The 24,180-nt window shown below is 40.2% G+C and overlaps 1 protein-coding gene across 1 annotated transcript; it reads left to right on the forward strand.

Annotated features, from left to right (window-relative positions):
* Positions 1–20,888: 20,888 nt before the first annotated feature.
* On the forward strand, positions 20,889–22,552 carry olig3 (oligodendrocyte transcription factor 3). Its single transcript, XM_073835234.1, has one exon. The coding sequence runs from the start codon at positions 20,935–20,937 to the stop codon at positions 21,709–21,711; it is 777 nt and encodes a 258-aa protein (XP_073691335.1). The 5' UTR covers positions 20,889–20,934; the 3' UTR covers positions 21,712–22,552.
* The last annotated feature ends 1,628 nt before the right edge of the window (positions 22,553–24,180 follow it).

A 24,180-nucleotide genomic window follows, 5' to 3' on the forward strand; every position in this document is an offset into this window, starting at 1 on the left:
GATATCCGGATGACAGGCTGACTGTGGTACCCAGAAGTTGGAAGAAGGCCCGCCAGACCCTGGAAATGAATTGGGGTCCCCGATCGGACACGATGTCTTCTGGGAGTCCGAAGTTCCGGAATACATTGTGGAATAGTGCCTCTGCGGTTTCTAGTGCTGTGGGGAGACCTTTGAGAGGTATTAATTTGCAAGCTTTCGAGAATCGATCGACTACCACTAAAATTGTGGTGTAACCCTGAGAGGGGGGCAGGTCTGTGGCGAAGTCAATGCCCAAGTGTGTCCAGGGTCGGCGGGGAATAGGTAACGGTTGTAATTTACCTTCGGGTAAGCGGCGTGGGGTTGTGTTGACGGCGCAGACCGAACATCCTTGGACGTACCGTTCCACTTCCCTGCTCATGTTGGGCCACCAATATTTCTGCTGGAGGAGCGAGAGGGTTCGCCTGCTGCCAGGATGTCCTGAGCCGGGGGACGTGTGCGTACTATCCAGCAGAAGGGGTCTGAGACGGCTTGGGACATAGACACGACCCGGGGGAAGCTCCGGTGGTGCAGGTTCCTCGAAGGTGGCGGCCCGTATATCTTCATCCAGCTGCCATAGTATGGGTGCGAGAAAGACAGATGGGGGTAGAATTGGATCAGGATCGTCAGAGGTAGGTTCAGGTGAGTGCATACGTGATAGGGCGTCTGCTTTGGTGTTTTTGTGGCCGGGTTGGTAAGTAATGTGGAAATTGAATCGGGCAAAGAATAATGACCAGCGAGCTTGGCGGGCATTTAGTCTCTTGGCGTTCTGAATGTACTGGAGGTTCTTGTGGTCGGTTATTACGGTGAAGGGGAACTGGGCTCCTTCCAACCAGTGCCGCCACTCTTCGAGGGCGAGCTTTATGGCCAGCAGTTCGCGGTCTCCAATTCCATAATTCTGCTCAGCTGGGGTGAGTTTTTTGGAATAGTACGCACACGGATGGAGGGATCGGGGTTCATCAGACCACTGGGACAGCACGGCTCCTACGCCCACGTCCGCCGCATCTACCTCCACCACGAAGGGCCTTGAAGGGTCGGGGTGCTTGAGGATGGGAGCGGTGGTGAACATTAGCTTTAGACGGTCGAAGGCTTGCTGAGCCTCTGGAGTCCACTGTAGTACCCGGCGACCTCCCTTTAAGAGGGAAGTGAGTGGAGCCGATAGGAGGCTATAGTTCTTTATAAAGCGTCGGTAGAAGTTAGCGAAGCCTAAGAAACGCTGAAGCTCCTTCACCGTCCTGGGCTCCGCCCACTTGGCCACTGCGTCCACCTTGCCGGCTTCCATGTGAACTCCCTCCGCAGTGATCACGTATCCGAGAAAGGAGATGGTGGGCTGATGGAATTCACATTTTTCTAATTTTAGATAGAGTTGGTACTCACGGAGGCGTTGGAGAACCTGACGGACGTGGTCTTGATGTTCTTTTAGGTTACGTGAGTAAATGAGGATATCGTCAATGTAGATGATTACGAATCGATGGAGGTAGTCGCGGAAGATTTCGTTCATGAAATTCTGAAATACGGAAGGACTGTTAGCCAGGCCATAGGGCATCACCTGATATTCATAGTGACCGGTGGGGGTGATGAAGGCGGTCTTCCACTCATCTCCTTCTCGGATACGGATCAGGTTGTATGCACTGCGGAGGTCGAGTTTGGTGAAGACGCGGGCTTCCCGTAGTTCCTCCAAGGCAGCTGGCACTAGAGGAAGTGGATAGGCGAATTTCACCGTGGCGTCGTTGAGCACCCGGTAGTCAATGCAAGGTCTGAGCCCACCATCCTTCTTGGGGACGAAGAAGAAACTGGATGCTGCTGGGGACGTGGAAGGTCTGATGAACCCCTGTTGGAGAGCCTCCTGGATGTAATTCTCCATGGCTTCCTGCTCAGGACGTGAGAGGGGGTAGATCTTCCCGTGGGGTAGTTTGGCGCCTGGCAGCAGGTCGATACTACAGTCCCAGGGCCGGTGCGGTGGTAGTTGTGTGGCCCGTTCCTTGCTGAAGACATCGGTGAAAGACTGATAGACGGGGGGAATGGTGGTGGCGGATTGAGTGGCAGGGCTCTCTATGGTGGTGGCGTGCAGAGGGATAGGACGGTATGGAGACTTTGCATCTGACGAGGAAGGATGGTAGCCGTGGTCCTCACACGTTGCGCCCCACTCCAGGACCTCTCCTGTGCTCCAATCTATGCGGGGTTGGTGCTTAATGAGCCATGGTCTGCCCAGGATGACATCCACGTTGGCTCGCGGGAGTACTAGGAGGGTCAGATGTTCCCGGTGGTTGTGTTGGGAGACGAGGGTCACTTTTCTGGTCCGGCGAGATATCTTACCATCGCCCAATGGTGAGTTTTGGATTGTGGTTATGTGGTATGTGACCTCATTTTGAACGGTGGGAATTCGATGTTTAGCAATGAAGTGTGATGAAACAAAATTGCCAGCCGCTCCGGAATCCACGAGCACATAGATGGGGAGAGTACGAGAGTTTACTATTAGTTTAGCGGTAATATGGGGTAAGAGAGACATGGCCGGAGTAATAGATACGGTACTCACCATTGGACGAGGCGGGCGGACTGGACAGGCACTGATGAAGTGAGAGGCTTCTCCACAATATAGGCACAGATGATTATTAATTCGTCGTTTCCTCTCCGCAGGATCCAGGCGATAGGAGTCAGTAATCATAGGCTCCTCCGCGTCTCGTTGGGGTGACGGTGTTCGGAGTGGAGGGAAGCTGGGTACAGACTTTGTAGAAGGACACGCTGAGAGATGTTGAGAAATGCCTACTGCCTTCTTAATAAAGGTTTCCAGCGGTACGTTGTCATCGTAAATAACCATATGCTTGCGGATCTGGGGTTTAAGCCCCTTACGGTAGGCTGCTAGGAGAGCTACTTGGTTCCAACCACTGGTGGCCGCTAGGGAGCGGAAGCGCAGGGTGTATTCATGGATATTGGACGCACCTTGATTCAGAGTGATCAGTTCGTCGTGCACGGAAAGGGGAGTGAGAGCAGCTCCAAACACGTCCTTGAAGTGGGCAGCGAAAGCATTATAGGAGATCAACGCATCGCTCCGTGAATTCCAGAGTGCAACCGCCCATTGAAGTGCCTGCCCAGTGAGGAGGGAAATCATAAAATATATTTTAGAAATTTCGTTCGGAAACTGGTGTGCGTTGGCTTCGATATAGAGGGAACATTGCAGGAGGAAACCATTGCAACCACCCGGGTCTCCGGAATAGTTCATGGGGCGAGAGAGGGGCGTGTTGGAAATCGTCGTTGGAACAGCCGGTAGAGATTGACGAAGGACGTTTACCATATCCGAAAAGGAGTCGGGGGTATCTTCTGTGATAGCGGCGCTCGCCTCCATGAGAGACGTGGTGTGTTATTACTTTTGGGCTGGTATCCTGTCACGACCACACACAAAGGGAGAAGGTGAGTATCTTTCAAGGTATTTATTAACAAACGTGCACAGTACAACACACGTGCAATCGGGTGAAATAAGGTCTCTGTGGTCAAATCTTCAAACAAACACAACAGGTGAGTTCAAGTTCATAAGGATCATAGCGTTAGCAATAGTCACTTCCCTTTAACACGATTAACGTGTATCACAGGAGAACATCAGAGCAATCCACGAGGAGCACAGGAGAACATCGGAAGAATCCACGAGGAGCACAGGAGAGACAACAGGAGGGGGAGAAGATCCACAGAGAAGCATCCATGCAACTTCGATACCAGCCGATGAGTGAGTGGCAGAGGTAGGTATATAAAGGGTGTGGTGATTGCCGGTGCAGGTGACGGTGATTAGTATTCTGGTGATGGTTCACGGGTGTGCTGTGGTGGTGATTGGCTGGTTGGTGGAGGATCGTGGTGATTGGGGCTGAGGGAACGTGCAGAGGGTGTGACAGACAGCAAATGCATGTATAATGTTACAAATGAATCCTGAAAACACACTCTTAAAAATAAAGGTGCTTCACAATGCCATAGAATAACTTTTTTGTCTAAATGGTTCCATAAAGAACATTTAACATCTGTTTCCCAAAAGGTTCTTTGTGGCTAAAGAAGGTTCTTCAGATTATAAAAAGGTAAGAAAGAAATGGTTCTTTAAAGAACCTTTGACTGAATGGTTCTTTGTGGAACCAAAAATGGTTCTTCTATGGCATTGCTTTGAAGAACCTTTTAAAGCACCTTTATTTTTAAGAGTGCAGTAGACAGTTTCTACAATATATAAAGCAGCTTTGTGTTTTAAACATTGATAATAATCAGCATATTATAATGATTTCTAAAGGATTATGTGATACTATTATATTAATTTTAAAAAATGTAATAATTGTTCATTTACACTCTTAACAACAAAGGTGCTTCAAAAGGTTGTTCACAGCGATGCCATAGAAGAACCATTTTTGGTTCCACAAAGAGCCATTCAGTCAAAGGTTCTTTAAAGAACCATCTCTGTCTTACCTTTTTATAATCTAAAGAACCCTAATTGCCACAAAGAACCTTTTGTGAAACAGAAAGGTTTTTCAGATGTTAAAGGGTTCTTTATAGAACCATTTAAACTAAAAAAAGGTTCTTCTATGGCATCGTGAAGCACCTTTATTTTTAAGAGTGTAGTGTAAATAACATGCCACGATTTTTTTTTTTTTTTTTTACTTGAATAATTATGATTGCTCATATTATAGAAAAAAATCTCACTTTTGGCCACTTTAGACCAAAATATATTATTATTGAGATACCTTTTTTTATGAAAAATGTGGCCATGTGCTAACAGCAGGATAACTAAGAAATGTCTATTAACTGTGTAGAGTGAGTTTTGACAGCTTGTCGGAGTGGCGTCCTGTAGCCATGAGAAGAACGGCTGCTATTTGATACAGATGGCCATATTAAACTGCCATTCTCTGCTCCTGCTGTTGTTGGCCAAACTTTTACTGAAGTCACTAACATAGTCAGTATTTTGTAGTTGTATAGAGAAAGACCGAATACAAGATATGATGGAGAGTAAATTCTCCATTTTATGCTTACTTGGCAAGACGTGTTCTGTTTATCCTTGTTGATTCTGACTGTTGTATTGTTTGGTTTAATTACAGCTATTTTGGATCTGGCTGACAAGCTCAGCATTTGTAGATGTTGTTTTCATTACACAATGAATGTGTGTGTGTGTGTGTGTGTGTGTGTATGTGTGTTCGGTGGTTCCCCGCCACGGCTGAGGCATGCTGTCCATGCCACCCTCGTCCTATTACTATGGAAATAAGGCTGGCGTGACAGGTGGCCTTACAACCAACACAATTAACTTCCTCCATTAGCTGATGGGCTGACAAACGTGGGGAAGCACTGCTTGCACACAGATCCCGGGCCTGGGAGGCAATGACACCCTGTTTGCAGCTGCATATGAGAGGGGTGGAGAGGATCGGGTCCCCCTCAATATCTCTAAATTACCCTACTTGCTGCTTTGCTGGGATTCTCCTTAGAAAAGCTTTCTTTTTCCAACTCTAAATTGCTTTACTGTGTCATTTGTTGAACAAGGGTTTTGATGGCCCTTTCAGAAGCTCCACAACACACAGGCCGTACTCATGCGAGCTGTCTGCTGCTTTAAGATTGTCTTTTCTTCAAAGAATTGAAATTGTTGATGCTAATTATACCCTTTAATTACAAGGGTAATTGTTTTTTTTGTTTGGTTTTTAAATCTTCAGCAAATATTTTGAGTAATATAAAATGGTTTTTACATGACTGATTGCAGTTCTTTCATGAAAAGCATTTGATTTTATAATTAAATCATTTTTCAAGTTTTTCTAAAAATCCCAAAAATGTGCAACACCAAATCTACTGTTTTTTTTATCGTTTAGCCAGTAATTGATATTAGTTCTGGGAATCTTCAGGCACTTCACGATCCGATTCCAAAACGATTCTTGGTCTACATTTTTTCCCCAATTCATTCTTCTGCTGTGCAAATACATCTTTACAATTTTACATTTTAACAAAATGTATAATTGCAGTTTCTATGCTTTTTGTTTATAGTTAGAATCTCTAACAGATGTCAGTACTGCCATCTTAAAAGTAGGGATGTGAATCTTCGCTGGTTTCGCGATTCATTTTCATTATCAACTAAATATCACAATGCGTCACATTCTCAGTTTTCAGTATTACTGCACATATTTTCATATACATTTTATATAAAATTTATTTTGTGCAAAATATACTTTATTTTTTTATTATAAGCAGGCTAGTTTTTAAAACAATTACTTATTTAAAATAAGTGTTCTTTAAGTATCTGAAAGTTTACAGACAATAGTTATTGTTTTTCTTTTTTCCGCCATTTGATTATTACTGATGGGATCATAGACCGCGAATTGAAAATACGCCTAATGGAAACGCAAACATTTTTATGCTCGCATGAGGTGGTTTTTCAGGCAATTCGAAAAAGGAATCTTTCGCAAAACGGCAATGGAAACGTTTTTTTTTTTTTTTTTCTCGCATTTACAGGTCACATTCGATTAAATATAGCCAAAATTCCACAAAAATCCGTTTCCATTACTTATTGCGAGAGGAAAAAATACATTTTAGTCGCATAACATTTTAGTTATGTATAACATAACAAATTTTTATGCCTTAAAATTTCAAGTTAAGTCAACTTTAAATGTTAAGTTGTACTAAGTGACAACTTAGATATTTGAGTTGATTCAACTTAAAATTTTAAGGCAGCTGGGTAACTTACCCAGCTTTTAAGTTTAACAAACCAAATTGTTTGTTAAGTCCACTCAAATATCTAAGTTGTCACTTAGTACAACTTAACATGTCAAGTAAACTTACTTGAGTAGACTGAACTTTAAATTTTAAGGCAGCAGGGTAACAAATTATTTTAAGTGGAATTGTGTTTTTTTACAGTGTTTTTAATCAACATTTATAAAATAGCGCCAAAGTTTTGCACAAATCTGTAATATGAAACACAGCTAGTAAGTACATCAATTTCATATAAAAGTGTTCGAAAATGCAAGTGCATTTAACCGCAGCCGCAATCAAGCTTTAGGATGAACAAACACAAAGCGCATGTGAAAGTCTCTCAGTGTGCGAGTTTCGTGCATCTAATAGTACTGCATTCAAAACGGCAGAAACGAAAGCGTATCTAAAGTAAAACACGTGGGTGCTAGCTGCGTTTCCATTACCCTTTAAACTGCACAAAATGAAATTGCGAATTGAAAATACGCCTAATGGAAACGCGTCAATTGCGCAAAAACTCCCATATATCGCAAAAACGTTTTTGCGCTTGGAAGAGGTGTTTTTTCAGGCAATTCTAAAAAGGAATATTTTGCAAAACAGCAATGGAAAAGTTTTTTTTTTTTTTTTTTTTTTGCATTTACAGGTCACATTCGATTGAATATAGTCAAAATCCCACAAAAATCTGTTGCCATGACTTATCGCCAGTGGAAAAAAATATGTTTCATTCGCTTAACATCGGTTAATGGAAACACCATCATTTCGCAATACTTTTTAATCGTGCTGCATCGGAGAATTGATTTTTTTTCCCCCACCCCTAATTGATATGTTGTCATTATTTTTTTGCTCTTTAAGGCATTATATTTTACAGAATACAGAATGTCTTCTTTTCATATCAAAGACTAAAATAAAACATACACTTATGAATTGTAAGCTGTTTACTGAATACCTTCTTCTCGTGGCTAAAAGACTTTAATGGTTTCTTTTTGAAGCTAGGCATTCAAGTATAAATCACCATACAGTACCAGAAAACTTTTTTTTTATTAAATACAAATAATAGTAATGCTGAATTTGCATGACTTTTATCTGGTATTAGTATTTCTTTCAACTAAGATATGATTTAATGAGCAGGCTGTCAGCTGATTTGAATTTAGTCCTGTTATCTATGTGTGGTTTATAACTATATAACTCCATTGTCAGATTCGAGCAGTCAAGCTGAATTAATCCACTTTTGTTTGGTGTTTGTGGGTAATTAGATAAGTGTTAGTTTAACTTCACGCTGGCCTTCACCTCCCAACTGCACTACCTGAAAAGCTAATAGCCCTTGACTAGTGAGTACTAATGAGGTGTTCCCCGAGAGACAGAAACACAGACAAAAACGTAATAAAATACGCAAATCTGCAGGTGCAGACACACACACTCCTTGTATCACTTGAAGATTCATTGCATCTAATCATTGCACTGTGAGTAATCACTCTACACATCTTTGTCCTTACATAAAAAGAAATGCAAGAGAAAGCAGTGGTCATTTCCTTTAAACAATCAACACCCATAAATAGAATTAGAACGCACGATATAGTCAACAAAATCACATTATTTGTTAAGCTTTTAATACTATGCTATGGATTTCTCCTGAGTCTGTATTTGTTTCTGCCATTAAAAATGTTTGCTGTAAGATACAGTAAAAAATGTTTTTTGTTTTTTTTTTCTCATTTTTCCCTTATTGAACACAACACAGAATGATACTTAATCATTTTGATTTTATTGGCACCAATAATACATAAACATCAATAGTTAACTTTATTTAATAAGTACTATTTAAAACATTTTATTGTAAGAAAAATGTGGAGACTTTCATGAACAGTTTTGAATGATGATTCACAATTCACTGAATCAGAGTTTTGAATTCTCTGTGATGGAAGGTTAGAATGCGTAACAAAAAACAATCAAACTTAACTTTAACACCAACAAAGCATCATGACAGAAAGTGAGACTTTTTTTAGGGAACTTAATGGCCCACTAGGAGGCATTAAAATCATCACAATATTCACTACTTTCTATTTTTTTATTTTAATTTTGCTTTATTTTATTTAAGCAAAGCCATCACAAATATATCATGAATATTTTATATTTTGCCCAGTCCCACAAAACACAATACAATAAGAAGCATTTTTGAAAAATCCATTTGATGGCGATAAAAGCGAAAAGCTACTAATGCGTACCTCCTTCGGTCTGATGACTACTTACATCAAAGAGTCCCATTGGACTATGAATGTCTCATGCATGAGTGTAATAAAAAAGGCTTTTCGTGGGGAAAGACATGAGAGGGTAAAAGGTGAAGCTTGGCCACCAACACTCAGAGTTTACTCAAGGCTGACCTTAAGGCCTACTGCTTCAACAGAGTGGGTGCTGGAGGTGGGACCTCAGTCTGAAAAGGTTTACATCACTATAAAATCACACTGGCCACAAACATCAGCATTTCTAATCTGTCTCTGTGGAGATTGGAAATAGGTTATGAAGAATCTATGGAAAGGTTAGTTGGTCTGGTCATAGAGTCTGACCAAACTGTAGAATATATGTTTTACATTATGTAACAAACATGATAACTTACCCCCAACTTCTTTGAGAAGAAATACATTTGCATAATACACTCTTAAAAATTAAGATGCTTCACGATGCCATAGAAGAACCTTTTTTTAAATGGTTCCATAAAGAACCTTTAACATCTGAAGAACCTTTCTGTTCCACAAAAGGTTCTTTGTGGCGAAAGAAGGTTCTTCAGATTATAAAAGGGTAAGAAAAAGATGGTTCTTTACAGAACCTTTGACTGAATGGTTTGTTGTGGAACCAAAAATGGTTCTTCTATGCCATCGCTGTGAAGAAGCTTTTAAAGCACCTTTATTTTTAAGAGTGTAGTGCACTGCAGTGATTTTTTGTAGGCTATTCTGATGTTAGAATCACACTGGTTTCCTTTCTTTGGATTCCATTGGATTTTGGATTGTTGCTGAAAAAACGTTTCTGATTCTCACACATTTTGTTCGTTGTTGTATGATAATCATCACAAATTAGCACATCTATATTTAATGTCCCAGATAACCTCTGTAGTCCCATTTAGAAACCACAATACCAGATTTTTGACGTTAAGTGAAAACCTAAAAAAAAATTAAAAAGGCTAATATTACTCTGATGTGTTGTATGTTGTAGAATAAAATGTGAAAATATTTTGAGCTTGTGTTGACATTATTTCAGGAATTTAACCAAAAACCCACTGAAAAATATCCTTTGACTTCAGGATTGTGGAGCCCAAAAAATTATAAAATGATAAATGCTAACTTGTTTCCGGGATTTGTCCTGTACATCATCTCAATTTATTGCCACAAGTAGCAGAAATGCAAGCTTACAATAGAGGGGGACCAAATATACCTATTTAGAAAATAGGCATTTTAATAATTTCATTGACTTGAAAAATCCTGTCCCAAAAGCCAGTCTTAAGGTCATTGCACACTGAGTCCGAATTTTTCGCACGTTAAAAAATAAATACAACCTCACGTTATGTCAATCACATTTGCACACTGCCTCCGAAATTTTCGTCCGTCATAAAAAATCTGGATCGCATCTGTAGCAAGCATTTTGAGAGGTGTTTTGACAGTTCAGAGCCACCATACAAGCGAACGCCAAAATCCAGAATTGCGTCTGACAAGTTCATCCACTTCGTCTTGAGGCACAAAGCACTGTAAAGGTCCTTGCACACTGAGTTCACACAAATTAGTGGTCTTCTTTATAATATGTGGCTCCAGCAACACTAGCAAAGCATCAGAGTTTACTGACATCCTGAAGTCAACTTTGAATCAGCTCATTAATAAGGAGGTGTGCATAAAAAGTATTCTCTCATTCCTCTCTATATCTTTTTTTTTTCTTTTTAAAAAGAGAGTGGACATCAAAATCAACCTTGCTGTTTGAAGATTCCATTTTGAATGTTTTTGCAAATTTTTTTGCAACGGATGAATTAATATGCATCAGACTCAGTGTGCAAGGTTTCTGTGAGTGACAAATTTTTAGGATTACGAATACAAAAAAATGCAAACGAAAATTTTGGACTCAGTGTGCAATGAGCTTTAGTCTGTGCGGTACCTCAGTCACGTTATGCCGCATTGACTGTTGGGAAGTAGTCCACTGTGGAATGCACATAGTGTCCATATATAGGGGAACCCTGAATCATAGATATGCAGAAATTACCTTGAGGAGTACAATAGCTTGTCAATGGACAACTTTGTACCTAAAACTAAAATTAGCACATTAGTAGCTTAGTACTATTCATGGACCTTTTAGTAGAGGGGTGTCCGACCCTGCTCCTGGAGAGCCAGTACCCTGCAAAGTGTAGCTCTGAGTTATGAAAAATCTATGGAAAAGTCAATTGGTCTGGTCATACAGTCTGACCAAACTGTAGAATATATGTTTTACATTATGCCAGGATGACCTGTTTTAATAAAAGCCTTCGTAGATTGACAAACATGATAACTTAACTCTAACTTCTATGAGAAAAAAATAAATTTGTGATGCAATCTGGGAAAACCCATTGGATGACGCGCTGGGACATTTTCAGGAAATTCGAAAAATAGGTCGAATGCCATAGTGTCCGATCCTGCTCCTGGAGAGCCAGTGCCCTGCAGAGTGTAGCTCCAACCTGACCAAACTCACTTGCCTGGAAGTTTCTAGTAATCTTGAAGACCTCAATTAACTGCTTCAGGTGTGTTCAATTTCAGTTGGAGCTAAACTCTGCAAGGTATGAACAGATTTGGACACCATTGTCTCCCATGACAAGCTGTTGTACCCCTAAAGGTATCATTTTTTTTCTCCAGAGAGTGTACAGTCGTGGCCAAAAGTTTTGAGAATTACATAAATATTGGAAATTGGAAAATTTGCTTAAGTTTTTATAATAGCAATTTGCATATACTCCAGAATGTTATGAAGAGTGATCTGAATTGCATAGTCCTTCTTTGCCATGAAAATTAACCTAATCCCCAAAAAAACTTTCCACTGCATTTCATTGCTGTCATTAAAGGACCTGCTGAGATCATTTCAGTAATCGTCTTGTTAACTCAGGTGAGAATGTTGACGAGCACAAGGCTGGAGATCATTATGTCAGGCTGATTGGGTTAGAATGGCAGACTTGACATGTTAGGCCATGTCCACACTAATACGTTTTCGTTTGAAAACGCATCTTTTTCTCTCCGTTTTGGCCTTCCGTCCACACTGAGACGGCGTTTTCTTCAAGGAAAACTGAGCTTTTTGAAAACACTCTCCAAAGTGGATAAATTTGAAAATGCCTTTTTCGCCTTGTAGTGTGGACTGTGAAAACGGAGGCTTTTGAAAACGATGACGCATATTTAGTCATGTGAGTCATATTGTACCAATAGATATCTATGTTTACACCAGTAATTGTGCCTGTGCTATTCACTGTCACACTGATGCTAAAGAGATTTACCTTGTACACTCTTCAAATTACAGTCCTAAAATGATGGCAAAAAATTTACTCACAGTTTCTGTCCTGCAAAACATGACGACAACTGCTTTTCAGATTAAATATGAATGAGCGCGACATAGACGCGTCAGTGAACGATGAGATATTTCCGTAAATGATCCCGGCAGAAGAATTGCGTGAAAACTTATTACCTCTGTATAATTTTGAAGGCTTTGCGCATGCGCAGTAAGGCGAATTTGACATTTTCCTACGTTTCAGTGTGGACGAGAATCTTTTGGAAAACGCTTGGAAACGCTAGTGTGGACGGAGAGCGTTTTAAAATGAAAACTCTGTTTTCAAATGTATCTGGATTAATGTAGACGTAGCCTTAAAAGGAGGGTAATGCTTGAAATCATTGTTCTTTCATTGTTAACCATGGTGACCTGCAAAGAAATGCGTACAGCCATCATTGCATTGCATAAAAATAGCTTCACAGGCAAGGATATTGTGGCTACTAAGATTGCACCTAAATCAACAATTTATAGGATCATCAAGAACTTCAAGGAAAGACGTTCAATTCTTGTTAAGAAGGCTTCAGGGCATCCAAGAAAGTCCAGCAAGCGCCAGGATCGTCTCCTAAAGAGGATTCAGCTGCGGGATCGGAGTGCCACCAGTGCAGAGCTTGCTCAGGAATGGCAGCAGGCAGGTGTGAGCGCATCTGCACGCACAGGGAGGCCAAGACTTTTGGAAGATGGCCTGGTGTCAAGAAGGGCAGCAAAGAAGCCACTTCTCTCCAAAAAAACATCAGGGACAGATTGATCTTCTGCAAAAAGTATGGCGAATGGACTGCTGTGGACTGGGGCAAAGTCATATTCTCCGATGAAGCCTCTTTCCGATTGTTTGGGGCATCTGGAAAAAGGCTTGTCCGGAGAAGAAAAGGTGAGCGCTACCATCAGTCCTGTGTCATGCCAACAGTAAAGCATCCTGAGACCATTCATGTGTGGGGTTGCTTCTCATCCAAGGGAGTGGGCTCACTCACAATTTTGCCCAAAAACACAGCCATGAATAAAGAATGGTACCAAAACACCCTCCAACAGCAACTTCTTCCAACAATCCAACAACAGTTTGGTGAAGAACAATGCATTTTCCAGCACGATGGAGCACCGTGCCATTAGGCAAAAGTGATAACTAAGTGGCTCGGGGACCAAAATGTTGAAATTTTGGGTTCATGGCCTGAAAACTCCCCAGATCTTAATCCCATTGAGAACTTGTGGTCAATCCTCAAGAGGCGGGTGGACAAACAAAAACCCACTAATTCTGACAAACTCCAAGAAGTGATTATGAAAGAATGGGTTGCTATCAGTCAGGATTTGGCCCAGAAGTTGATTGAGAGCATGCCCAGTCGAATTGCAGAGGTCCTGAAAAAGAAGGGCCAAGACTGCAAATAATGACTCTTTGCATAAATGTCATGTAATTGTCGATAAAAGCCTTTGAAACATATGAAGTGCTTGTAATTATATTTCAGTACATCACATAAACAACTGAAACAAAGATCTAAAAGCAGTTTAGCAGCAAACTTTGTGAAAACTAATATTTGTGTCATTCTCAAAATTTTTGGCCACGACTGTACAGTCCACAAGACTGCTGATTCACTTTAGTTCCTCCATTTGGGACAATGCCCTACCTCTTTTGCTTAATTGAAATAAGAAAAGTAGCAGCCAGGAATCTCCAAGGTTTAGAAAACCACCACAGTCTCGTTTTGGCTCTGGGATCTTGTTGGGCATTGTTGATGCGAGGGAGGATCACTCTAATGGGAGACAATCCAGGGGCGCATTTAGGCAAGCCCTCATAAAGTTGTGACCCTCCCACTGGTTTTACTGGGTTACCAGGGGGCTGGAGTGGGCCGTCCCATATGAATGACAGTAATCCAGAATAGGTCATAAAGCAGCAGAGGTTTGCGGCGTTGGCGAGCCAGAGGAGAATGAGTACAATGAGATGAAGCCTGATGCGCCCTCTCAGGGTACAAGCCTGGGCTCTTTTCAGCCTCATTGTCTGGTGTGTGAGAGCCTGGTGCTGGTGGGCAGAAGGAGCAGCAACGCCTCATCAAGCTGGTGTGATTTCTCTTCTGAAGTGCCTGTGACAATGGCTAACCACAATAGTGCTTAGCAGAGACTTAGAGGGAGACAATGCGAGACCACCAAGCTGTTTACTGGGATAAGGTGCGGGACAGCCAAGAAGAGCCTCCTTTTCCGAGCCTGCATGGCCTCATTTCAGATGAAAATCCTTTGGACGAGATCAATGTGTTTTCTCGTCCTCTGCCCGGCCTCGATCTGGCCGCCAGCACATCTGTATTTTCTCCGCCATACCTCCCACCTTGCGGCCCAACGGCTAATGTGTAATTAATGAAACAACCGCCCTCACGTCGACTCGCACAATGGCGAGCGGGCGCTCCTTGGGGCATGTTTTGGTGAATGAAAAGGCCAGCCCCTCTCTCCTTACATGTAACCCTCCCTGGGCACAAAGCACCCTCCCCTGTACCCAGCTTAGCCGCAAAGCTTACATATTAATCTCTTCTCGCGGTTCCCCGTCTTGACGAAACCCTCATGCAAGCCTTCATTTTCTGGTCATGTGCACCCATTAGAAGGGGGCGAACCAGACACAGAGTGACACACAAAGCAGAATGGAGGCTACCAGGCTGAAACTGAGCTTGAAAAGAGACGAACAATTGTTGGCACTGAAAGGGACAGTTAAAGTGAGACAGCAAGAGGTTGTTACCGCAGTGGAGTCCCGCGCCGGGCTTGATGGCGAGCCAGCCTCGAAGTGTCAGGCAGACTCTGTGGCTGGATAAGGGCTGTATGTGTTCTGAAACACTGGACTTGTTGGCCATATGGCACATTTTAGCCTCTCATGTGGAGCATTGATAAGGCCCTGATGCAAGTGAAATCGAAGAATGAATTGGTGTAACATAATTGAAACAAATTTGTTTTGGTGGTTCGAAATTGCTTTCCTGAAATCTTTGAGCTGGCTAATAAACACCTCCAAACTGCTATGGGTTCATTATGTAATAGGTAGGGGTGCTCTGGAGCTCCACCTTCTCATGGATGGAAAGTTTTCCAATTTATTTCTTCAATCATTCCATTTTATAATGGCATTTATTGTTCTATATCAAGAGTGATATTGCCATGTACACTCTTAAAAATAAAGGTGCTTCACGATGCCATAGAATAACCTTTTTTGACTAAATGGTTCTATAAAGAACCTTTAACATCTGAAGAACCTTTCTGTTTCACAAAAGGTACTTTGTGGCAAATAAGGTTCTTCAGATTATAAAAAGGTAAGAAAGAAATGTTTTTTTTAAAGAACCTTTGACTGAATGGTTCTTTGTGGAACCAAAAATGGTTGTTCTATGGCATCGCTTGAAGAACCTTTTAAAGCACCTTTAAGAGTGTATTTTACATGGTGATTGTATGCTTACACGCATGCATTCTCTTGATATATGAAGGCATATGCACTTGCACTTCCATATTAATACCACTTGTAACGCATTTGAACCCACTACAGTGTATGAAAGATGGGTACTACAAGTAGTACCCAAATACATTTTTTTAGTATAGAGATTGTATGTTAAAAGCACATTTCTAACTTCAGTTGTCCCAAAAATAGCACATTTGAGTGGACTTAGATGTTCTTAAGAATATCTTAAGAATAATAATTTTAGTATATTAAGCACAAAATTATTGCATGAAAATTTAGCACTTTAAGTACATTATGTAAGTTCACTTGTTTATCGCCTGGGAATACCCATAGCAATATTTAATTAATGGTTAATTTTTACATTATATGTAGAAACCATATATGTTAGCAATATATATGTAATCTATATTTGCAAGTTTATGAAAACAACAAATATGCCAAAAGAATGCGTGCATGCATATTTAGAGACAGATTAGTGTCTAAACATCTCCATAATAAAAGGGAAGTTTAAAATCAAATGAAACTGCTGAAATAATGATTGTTTGAGGACAAGTTTCTTGAACTGTCATTGGTCAGATAAATGGATTGTCCCGCCTCAAACTCACGCCGTTGGTTAAGCCAGTGTTGCTGGGTGGGGCTGGTCCAATGTTTTGATAGCATCACAATGAAATAAATGTACCAACGTCTTATAGTTGTATCGACATATTTATATATATTTATTACAAACATCCTAAAGTAATGTATTATTTTTTTTGTACGTGCTCTGCAGCAATATGCAGTCCTGTTTGATAAGGCATTTACTGAACATACATAGTGTTTTATATAGTGGACAATCTTTCAAAGACGTTTCTGAGACATTAAATGACAACTTTAAAAAGTAAACTACTTGTTGCAGAAGTAGTTATTCACACTTCTCAATTTAAACGGATACATAAAGGTATATTTTTTTCTGCACTGAAATGTTAATTCCTCTGATTTTGCCTAATGAATGCAAATGTCCTCTTTGAGGAAAATAACCCTGAAAATATTAATTAGAAACCTCACATTCATTGTGCTGCTTCTTACAAGCTCTTTAATTAGTGAGCTTTTATCGTTTGATCGCAATGATAATTAGATTTCTCAAATTTCAAGGTTTGTTTACTTGTAAGATAACAGAATATAGAATCAAGGGATTCAAAGATGCATTGATATCTTTCTTTCAGCAACCCTATGGCATCGTGACAAAAAGGAACAAAACTTTTTTTTTCCAGTTCTGAAAAAATGACAAACAAAAAGTATATTCATCTGAAAATGTTCTTTTTTTAAACCCTTTAAATCTGATTTGTCTAAGTTGGTCACAGAGTAAAAAGGTTAGTTCTACTTTAACTGGCTTATAACAATGCTGTTAAACAGATAGTTCACACCCAAAATGAACATTGCGTTATCATTTACTCACCTTCATATTGTTCTAAAACTGAAGATATTTTAAAATATATTGGTAACAAAACAGTTGCTGGTAGCCATTGACCTCCATACATTGTAAAAGGTTTTTACCAGATTTAATTTAAAAACCTAAGTTCAGCAGTTGCCTTAACATTTTAAGTTAAATCAGCTTAAAACAAAGTCATTTGAACTTGTTACAATTAAATTGAAGTTGATTTAACTTGTGAGTTAAAATGACTTAAGTTGATTTAACTTAAAATTTTAAGGCAGCAGCTAAACTTAAGTTTTTAAGTTGAAACTGGAGACTTTTTACATTGTAGTATTTTTTTCTATACTATGGACATCAACGGAAGACCATCAACTGTTAAGTTACCAACATTCTCCAACATCCTTCTTTTATGTTCCACAAAAGAAAAAAATTATGACAGAATTTCCATTTTGGGGTGAACTATCCCTTTAAAGCTGAAAGAATTTTGTGTGTAAAAAAAAAAAAAAAAAAAAACGAAACAAAAAAAAAAACTTAATTTGAAGTCATTTGAACAGGATCTTTCGTAGGTTAACCAGGTTGTTAACACTGAGCATTCTCCCATGGACGAGCAGTAAATCGTGTCTGACAGCGGCCGATGTAATCCAGGCCTCTAGCACGTCACCTATTGTCTGAGAGCATTGGGCCCTTGCAGGGGCTGGGCATCCCTTACTCAACCACTCAGTTCTGTCAGCGGGCCAATTTCTACTGTTAGCAGGGACAGCTTCTGTGATACTACTTATTAAACTGCTGAATTAACTTCACATGAGTGCAGATGTGTTTGCATTGATTTTGAGGAGAAAATTGTGTTTTTAAGACATTTGAACTTGAGGGGAATTGGCTTTATACCACTACTAAAAATCACCTACTTCTACAGTTGACTGTGGATTGCAAAACTGGCTCAGAAAAAGATTTTGGAAAACCTCTAGCATCATTTGTTTGCAGATACCACTTAGGTGGAAATGCCATTATCTAATGCAATGGAATTCACACACTTTTTTTTGAAGTGTACAGTTAGTTTGTGGAGCCACCGTAGAATGTCTGCAAATATTGTGCTTTTAAATGCATGCCTCATAATGCATGCTAGTCATTGTTTCGTCATTGTTTTTGCAACCCCGACCAAACCAACTTTGTGGAATGCAGCTACGTGTATTTTGGAGGAGCAGGAGCTGTGCGGGGAACAGCACGAGTACAGCTGTTATAAAGAGCTTTAACAATGAATCAGCCACTCCAGCTCTGTCTACAGAGACCGCACCGCCGTCCTCGGCTCCGTCCACCGCCCAGGTTCTAGGCTCATCAGCAGACTGCGGGAGGGTTGCAGTGCGTGCATGAAGGGGGTCCTGCTGTTTGGGTTTCCTTCTCGGAGCAGCAGTGAGTAAATGAGACCCCCCGCCACTCTACATCCCCGTAACGGCCACATCATCCCTTTCTCTCCCCCCTCCCGTCTCCACGCCTCCGGACTCTTCCCTCTCCCCTCCGCTCACACACTGAGACATTTTTCCACATTGGCCGGATTAGGAACACTTTCACTTAGATCTATGTGGTCGCCCCCACAGACAAAGAAACACTTGGAGACAGGATTAGTAGGATTAAAAAGGATTCACATATGTCCAGTTCAAGCAATTGGTATTCAAAGCTTTACACTTTCAAATGCCACCAAGAGAGAGTAAAGCAGTCCCGAGCTTTTCTTTGCATTGCAGCACCTTTATGAGAAACGATTCCCTTTCAACTTCCTCTGTGCTGCAGTGAATTCATGTTTTCACTCTTTTTATTTGGGGATTTTATTGCTGTGGAAAACTAAGGAGACTACGAGAGGGAAGACTGTTTTTTTGGGGAACTTCTACCTATTTCAGAATACTGTCGGACAGTTTTCATCTCACATCGTAGTTGCTTTACTTTTTTTGTTGCATGTTCTGATGGTTATCCTGATTTGACTTTGTACACATCTAGATCATTTAAGTATATCATACAAAAATGCATATTATTATGCAAACAAATTTACAAACATTTCTCGGTTTATTTGTTTCACATTAAACCCCTTTACAATTTTACATTGTAACAATATATCATAACAAATCAAATCATAGTATAGCTTCCACTCCTCCAGTTACTCATTCAGATGTCAAGTCTGCAGGTTTCCATCATCTGCAAATGCAAGAATAGATTATATATTGTAAAGATAAACATATTTCATATTTGACTTACCAGTATATTAATTATATTTGCTTTGGTTGTAATACATAACAAATTATGCCAAATTCAATCAAAAGATCTTGCAATTAAGCATTCTTCACTAAATAAGCATAAATCACTGTAAACACAATTTAATGTAATAACAAACTATAGTTATATGTTAATATTAATCGTTATAATCCTTCTAACTGCCATTAATATAAATTAGCAATTTATATTAACATATGACCAATATCTGTACTGTCTGCTTTTTTGCATAATAATGCAATTAAAGCACAGTTTTAAACTGACACATACAGAATTATATTTTCATTCAGTTCAGGTGATACAGTAATTTCTCATATGTAAAATATATTATATATATATATATATATATATATATATATATATATATATATATATATATATATATATATATATATATGTGTGTGTGTGTGTGTGTGTGTGTGTGTGTGTGTGTGTGTGTGTGTGTGTGTGTGTGTGGTGTGTGTAATAATAGTAACTAATAATAATTATTCTTTACCTTGACTTTCTTTCTGTGAAATAATGAAATATAATTGCATAGACACACCAAATCAACTTTGTTGTTATATACTAAGGAAAAAGGCTTAAAATTGATTAACTATTTATGAAACTAACAAATTATATACTAAATAAATTTTAAAAAAATGCACTGACAGCATTAAATGTCAACCTAAGAGAAAAAAAATCTATCTAAATTTATTAATATTATTTGCAATAACAATAATAATAGTGATAAAGATGTTCAAACATTTAAAATATTTAATAACATAATTTGTTTCAGAATTTCAGTTTTTTTTTTAACTAGTAATTTAATTTTAAGTTGTTAAACACTGTAATTGTAACGGGCGCCACACTGATTGTTCTGTAGATTTAAAGCAATTAAATGAAAGGTTTCAATTTTAGGGGGCTTATTTTGACGGACTTGAGTGGGCCTTAAAATAGCTCTGCACAAGACATCTATTAATGTGAATTTGTAGTTTACAAGCATAACAATATGAGATTTAAATGAAAGAATCGCATATTTCTAATCAAGCGCATTATCTAATCCTTAAAATCTTTAGTTGTAATAATGCTTTAATGTAATATTATTTTACATTAACGAAAGTGACAATAGAGTATTACCAATAAACTGTGTTTTGTAACTGCTTATCTGTGACTTGAAATGATGCAAGGTGCGTTGTAACCGACCCGGCATCGTTTCTAAAGTGTGGAGAAGTATTTGCAAACTTTCAGAGGCTCCTGGGCTGAAGTGTCTCCCCATGGTGTCGTTACAATGAATATGAATAGATGCTCCTTTGGTCAATGGGACAGTCAAAGCACACCGCTCTAGATAATGGGGACGTCATCCTAACAAGACCGTTATGAATAGAGGGGCTCCTTTTGTTTGGCCCCTCTCGAGCAGCACTATAAATACGGAGCCTTGTGATGCGTCGCCACAGAGCAAGAGGTGCATCTCCAACCGAAATCAAACCAGGCGACACGGCCTCGGTCTTCAGAGAGAGAAAGAGAGAGAGAGAGTGAGGGAGAGAGAAAAAAGAGGCTCCAGCGGGATAAATCAGGTGATTAAGCAGGAGTGACTTGAAATAAAAACAAGGCAAGAGAAAGAGACAACCTCCTACCCAAGCGCAGCCATAAAATGAATTCGGACTCCAGCTCCAGCAGAGCTTCCTCTCCAGACATGGATGGGATGTATCTCCGCGATCACCACCACCACCACCATCCTCAAGACGGACGCCTGAACTCCGTGTCCTCCACGCAGAACGAGCTGCTCCAGAAGATGACAAGCGAGCACATGGGCAAAACACCCTCCGGCAGCAAGTACAAACTCAAGAAGCAGGTGACCGAGCAGGAGATCCAGCAGCTGCGCTTGAAGATCAACGGCCGAGAGCGTAAGCGCATGCACGACTTGAACCTGGCGATGGACGGGCTCCGAGAGGTCATGCCATACGCGCACGGGCCGTCGGTGCGGAAGCTCTCCAAGATCGCCACGCTTCTGCTGGCCAGAAACTACATCCTGATGCTGACGAGCTCCCTGGACGAGATGAAGCGGCTGGTGGGCGAGATTTACGGCGGCCACCACTCGGCGTTTCACTGCGGGACGGTGAGCCACGGCGGAGCGCATTCGGCGAGCGCGGCGGCGCACCAGGTGCATCCTCTCCTCGGGGGTGCGCTGACCTCTTCCACCTCCTCGACGCTTTCCACCACGTTACCGGGACTTACTTCCATCAGGGCGCCGCACTCTTTGATGAAGAGCACCCCTACGCCTCCGCTGCAGCTCGGGGGCTCGTTTCAGCACTGGGCGGGCTTGCCGTGCCCCTGCACGATTTGCCAGGTGCCGCCGCCTCCCCACCTGCCCATCACTTCGACAGGACTGACCAGGCTGTCTACAGAAAACAAGGAAGTGATGAAGTGAACGTCACGCTGTAAACAGTGACCGGACTGGACTTTGCATGATCTGTTTATATGTTTGTTCGTTTGTTTGTTTGTTTTAGCCCTTACAAATTCACAACTTCGTCCTTGTAACAAGGATCTCGTCGATTGCTTTGTAAGGTAAACTACTTTACCGTTATGGAGTACGTGCTGCATAACGCGCTGTAAATAATGTCAGGGGCCGCGCCAGGCTCCGCGCACATTCACTGTAAATGAGAGTAAATTGTTCTATTTGAGGTGGAATCTATGTGTTTGAAGTTGCCCTGGAAACGCGAGCACTCCCCTTACACAAATGTGCCGTGGTAACCATATTGTCCGCCAAAAAACGCAGATACAACGATTAGCGTTTCTACTGTAAAACAAGTATAATGTGGGATCTCCTTCAAACGCCGATAGAAGCATTGTGACATTATGACATCTCAGTAGTTACTATGGCGTTTTGGCGCAAACTGTGGCTATCATGGACAATTTGCGTAAGGGTCGGCAAGGCTACTTGTTGATCATGTGATGTGGGGGAGTTGCTTGCATGTATCTTTTTTGCAAAGGGTATGAAAAGACGAATCCCACATGTTCCTTGTAACAAGGATTGTGAAATGGCATTTCGGATGAAAACTGTACGACTGTGGATTTAGTTCGCACTAGAGTGTTATTATGATATCTCTTATTATTTTATTCATCCGTTGTCAGCCTAAGTAATAGCTGAACCTTCAGTCGTGTTATTTCTGTGTCGTATCTTTATTTGAAATTCTTCGGCATGGCATCTTGTTCAAACAACCTATACGCATGATCTTTTTTCCTGGGAAAATTTTGTTATTCCAGAGAGATTGCCGTGGTCTTTATTTTTGTACATTCTTGTTGACAAAGGAGATATTTATTATTGCCCAGTGTTCCTGGATGAAATTTCAATAAAACATTACTGTAAAAAACGAATTATCTTTGTTGTTTCGTATTTGTTGTAACATGTCGTGCATATTAGATTAATTGTGCAGTGATTACAGCAGTAATTGGGGTGAAATAAAATTTCTGTCTTATATATCAAAAATGGTTACAGAAAATTATGACAGCAGTTTCGTTTCATTTGTATCTATATGCAATCAAATTTACACACACAAGAATTTGTTCCAAAACATAATACGTGAAAGACAGAAATAATTTCCTAGACCAAGCGAAATTAATACTCTCTGGAGATAAATTAATTAATTAACGAAATAAGAACGAAAACAAAATCCGTGTTAACTATAAAACATAATACATGTCCAAAAACACGGTTTTATTGACAGAAACAGAGAAAAATGTTTTGTAAGGTACTTCTACATATATTATCGTGGGATGGCGGGAGTTGTGACACAAGAAAATCAATTTTATAACAAAATCTGATACTTAGTAATTAAACAACGATTAAACGAGAACGAATAAACATACAATGAGCTAAACAATTTACACCAATAAGCATAAAAACAACAGTTTCACATAAAATAAAAATAATAATAATAATGAAATAGCTCTGTTTTAATAATCGTATTCTAATATAATGCTGCAGTGCTTTATTTAATTTATTCCTTAAATTTAATATAAAAATTGCTTAAGGAAATATCCCTAAAATCGTATCCCTATAGAATAGAATAGAATATTTCCTTAAGTATCAGCGCGAGAAGTAAATGATAAAATTGCACTGGACACATTTGAAACACAAAGGCAGTCCCTTGGGTCCTTTCACAGACTCAGCGCAGATCAGATAGGCAGCAGCTGAATGTATGTTTGTAGAGATTACAAGTTAATTGTTCATCGGGGAATGGGAGAAGAAAACATCAGAGAGAGCGTGCGGATTACAGGACCCTAAATGCAGAAGATTAGATATTCAGGACTCTATTCTTGAGGGATGTAAATGAGGCGAAGGATTAAAAAGCCCTTTGTAACTAACTCGTTGAGGGGCTCAAGTCCCTTTTTAGACAAGTAACAAGAAGAGCCTGGGCGAGAATGGTGAGCTAGTTTTACACTTTGTTTTTAGGGACTACAAACAGTGTATGAACACTGGCCAGGACTCGAGCCAGATGGAAGGAAAGCAGCGAGCTCACGTCGGGACTAACGCTTAAAAAAACGCCGCATTGGCAATAGACATTTGCGTAATTGGATTCCTTCTACTGTGCAAAGCATTATTTTATCCGCTGATTTTCAGAATCAGCGAATTTTTTTTTTTTTGTCATTAGTTAAGGAACTGGATTAGAAACAGGGTTCTGTCGATCGCAGAGCGAAACCTTATGATCACACTTTACAGTGTGCACGTTGCAAGCAAGGTAGAAGTTTAAACGATTGAAGGTTGGGGATAGGCTTTGGTTCTATGTACATTTTATCCATTCTTTTTGTATTCACACTTTATAGATGATTAAATAGATGCACGAAAGGAAAAGACCAATCACAATTCAGTATACAAATTAAATGAAGAAAGAAGGCC

The sequence above is a fragment of the Garra rufa genome, chromosome 2 (assembly GCF_049309525.1).
Source record: "Garra rufa chromosome 2, GarRuf1.0, whole genome shotgun sequence".
In the NCBI taxonomy this organism is placed as follows: domain Eukaryota; kingdom Metazoa; phylum Chordata; class Actinopteri; order Cypriniformes; family Cyprinidae; genus Garra; species Garra rufa.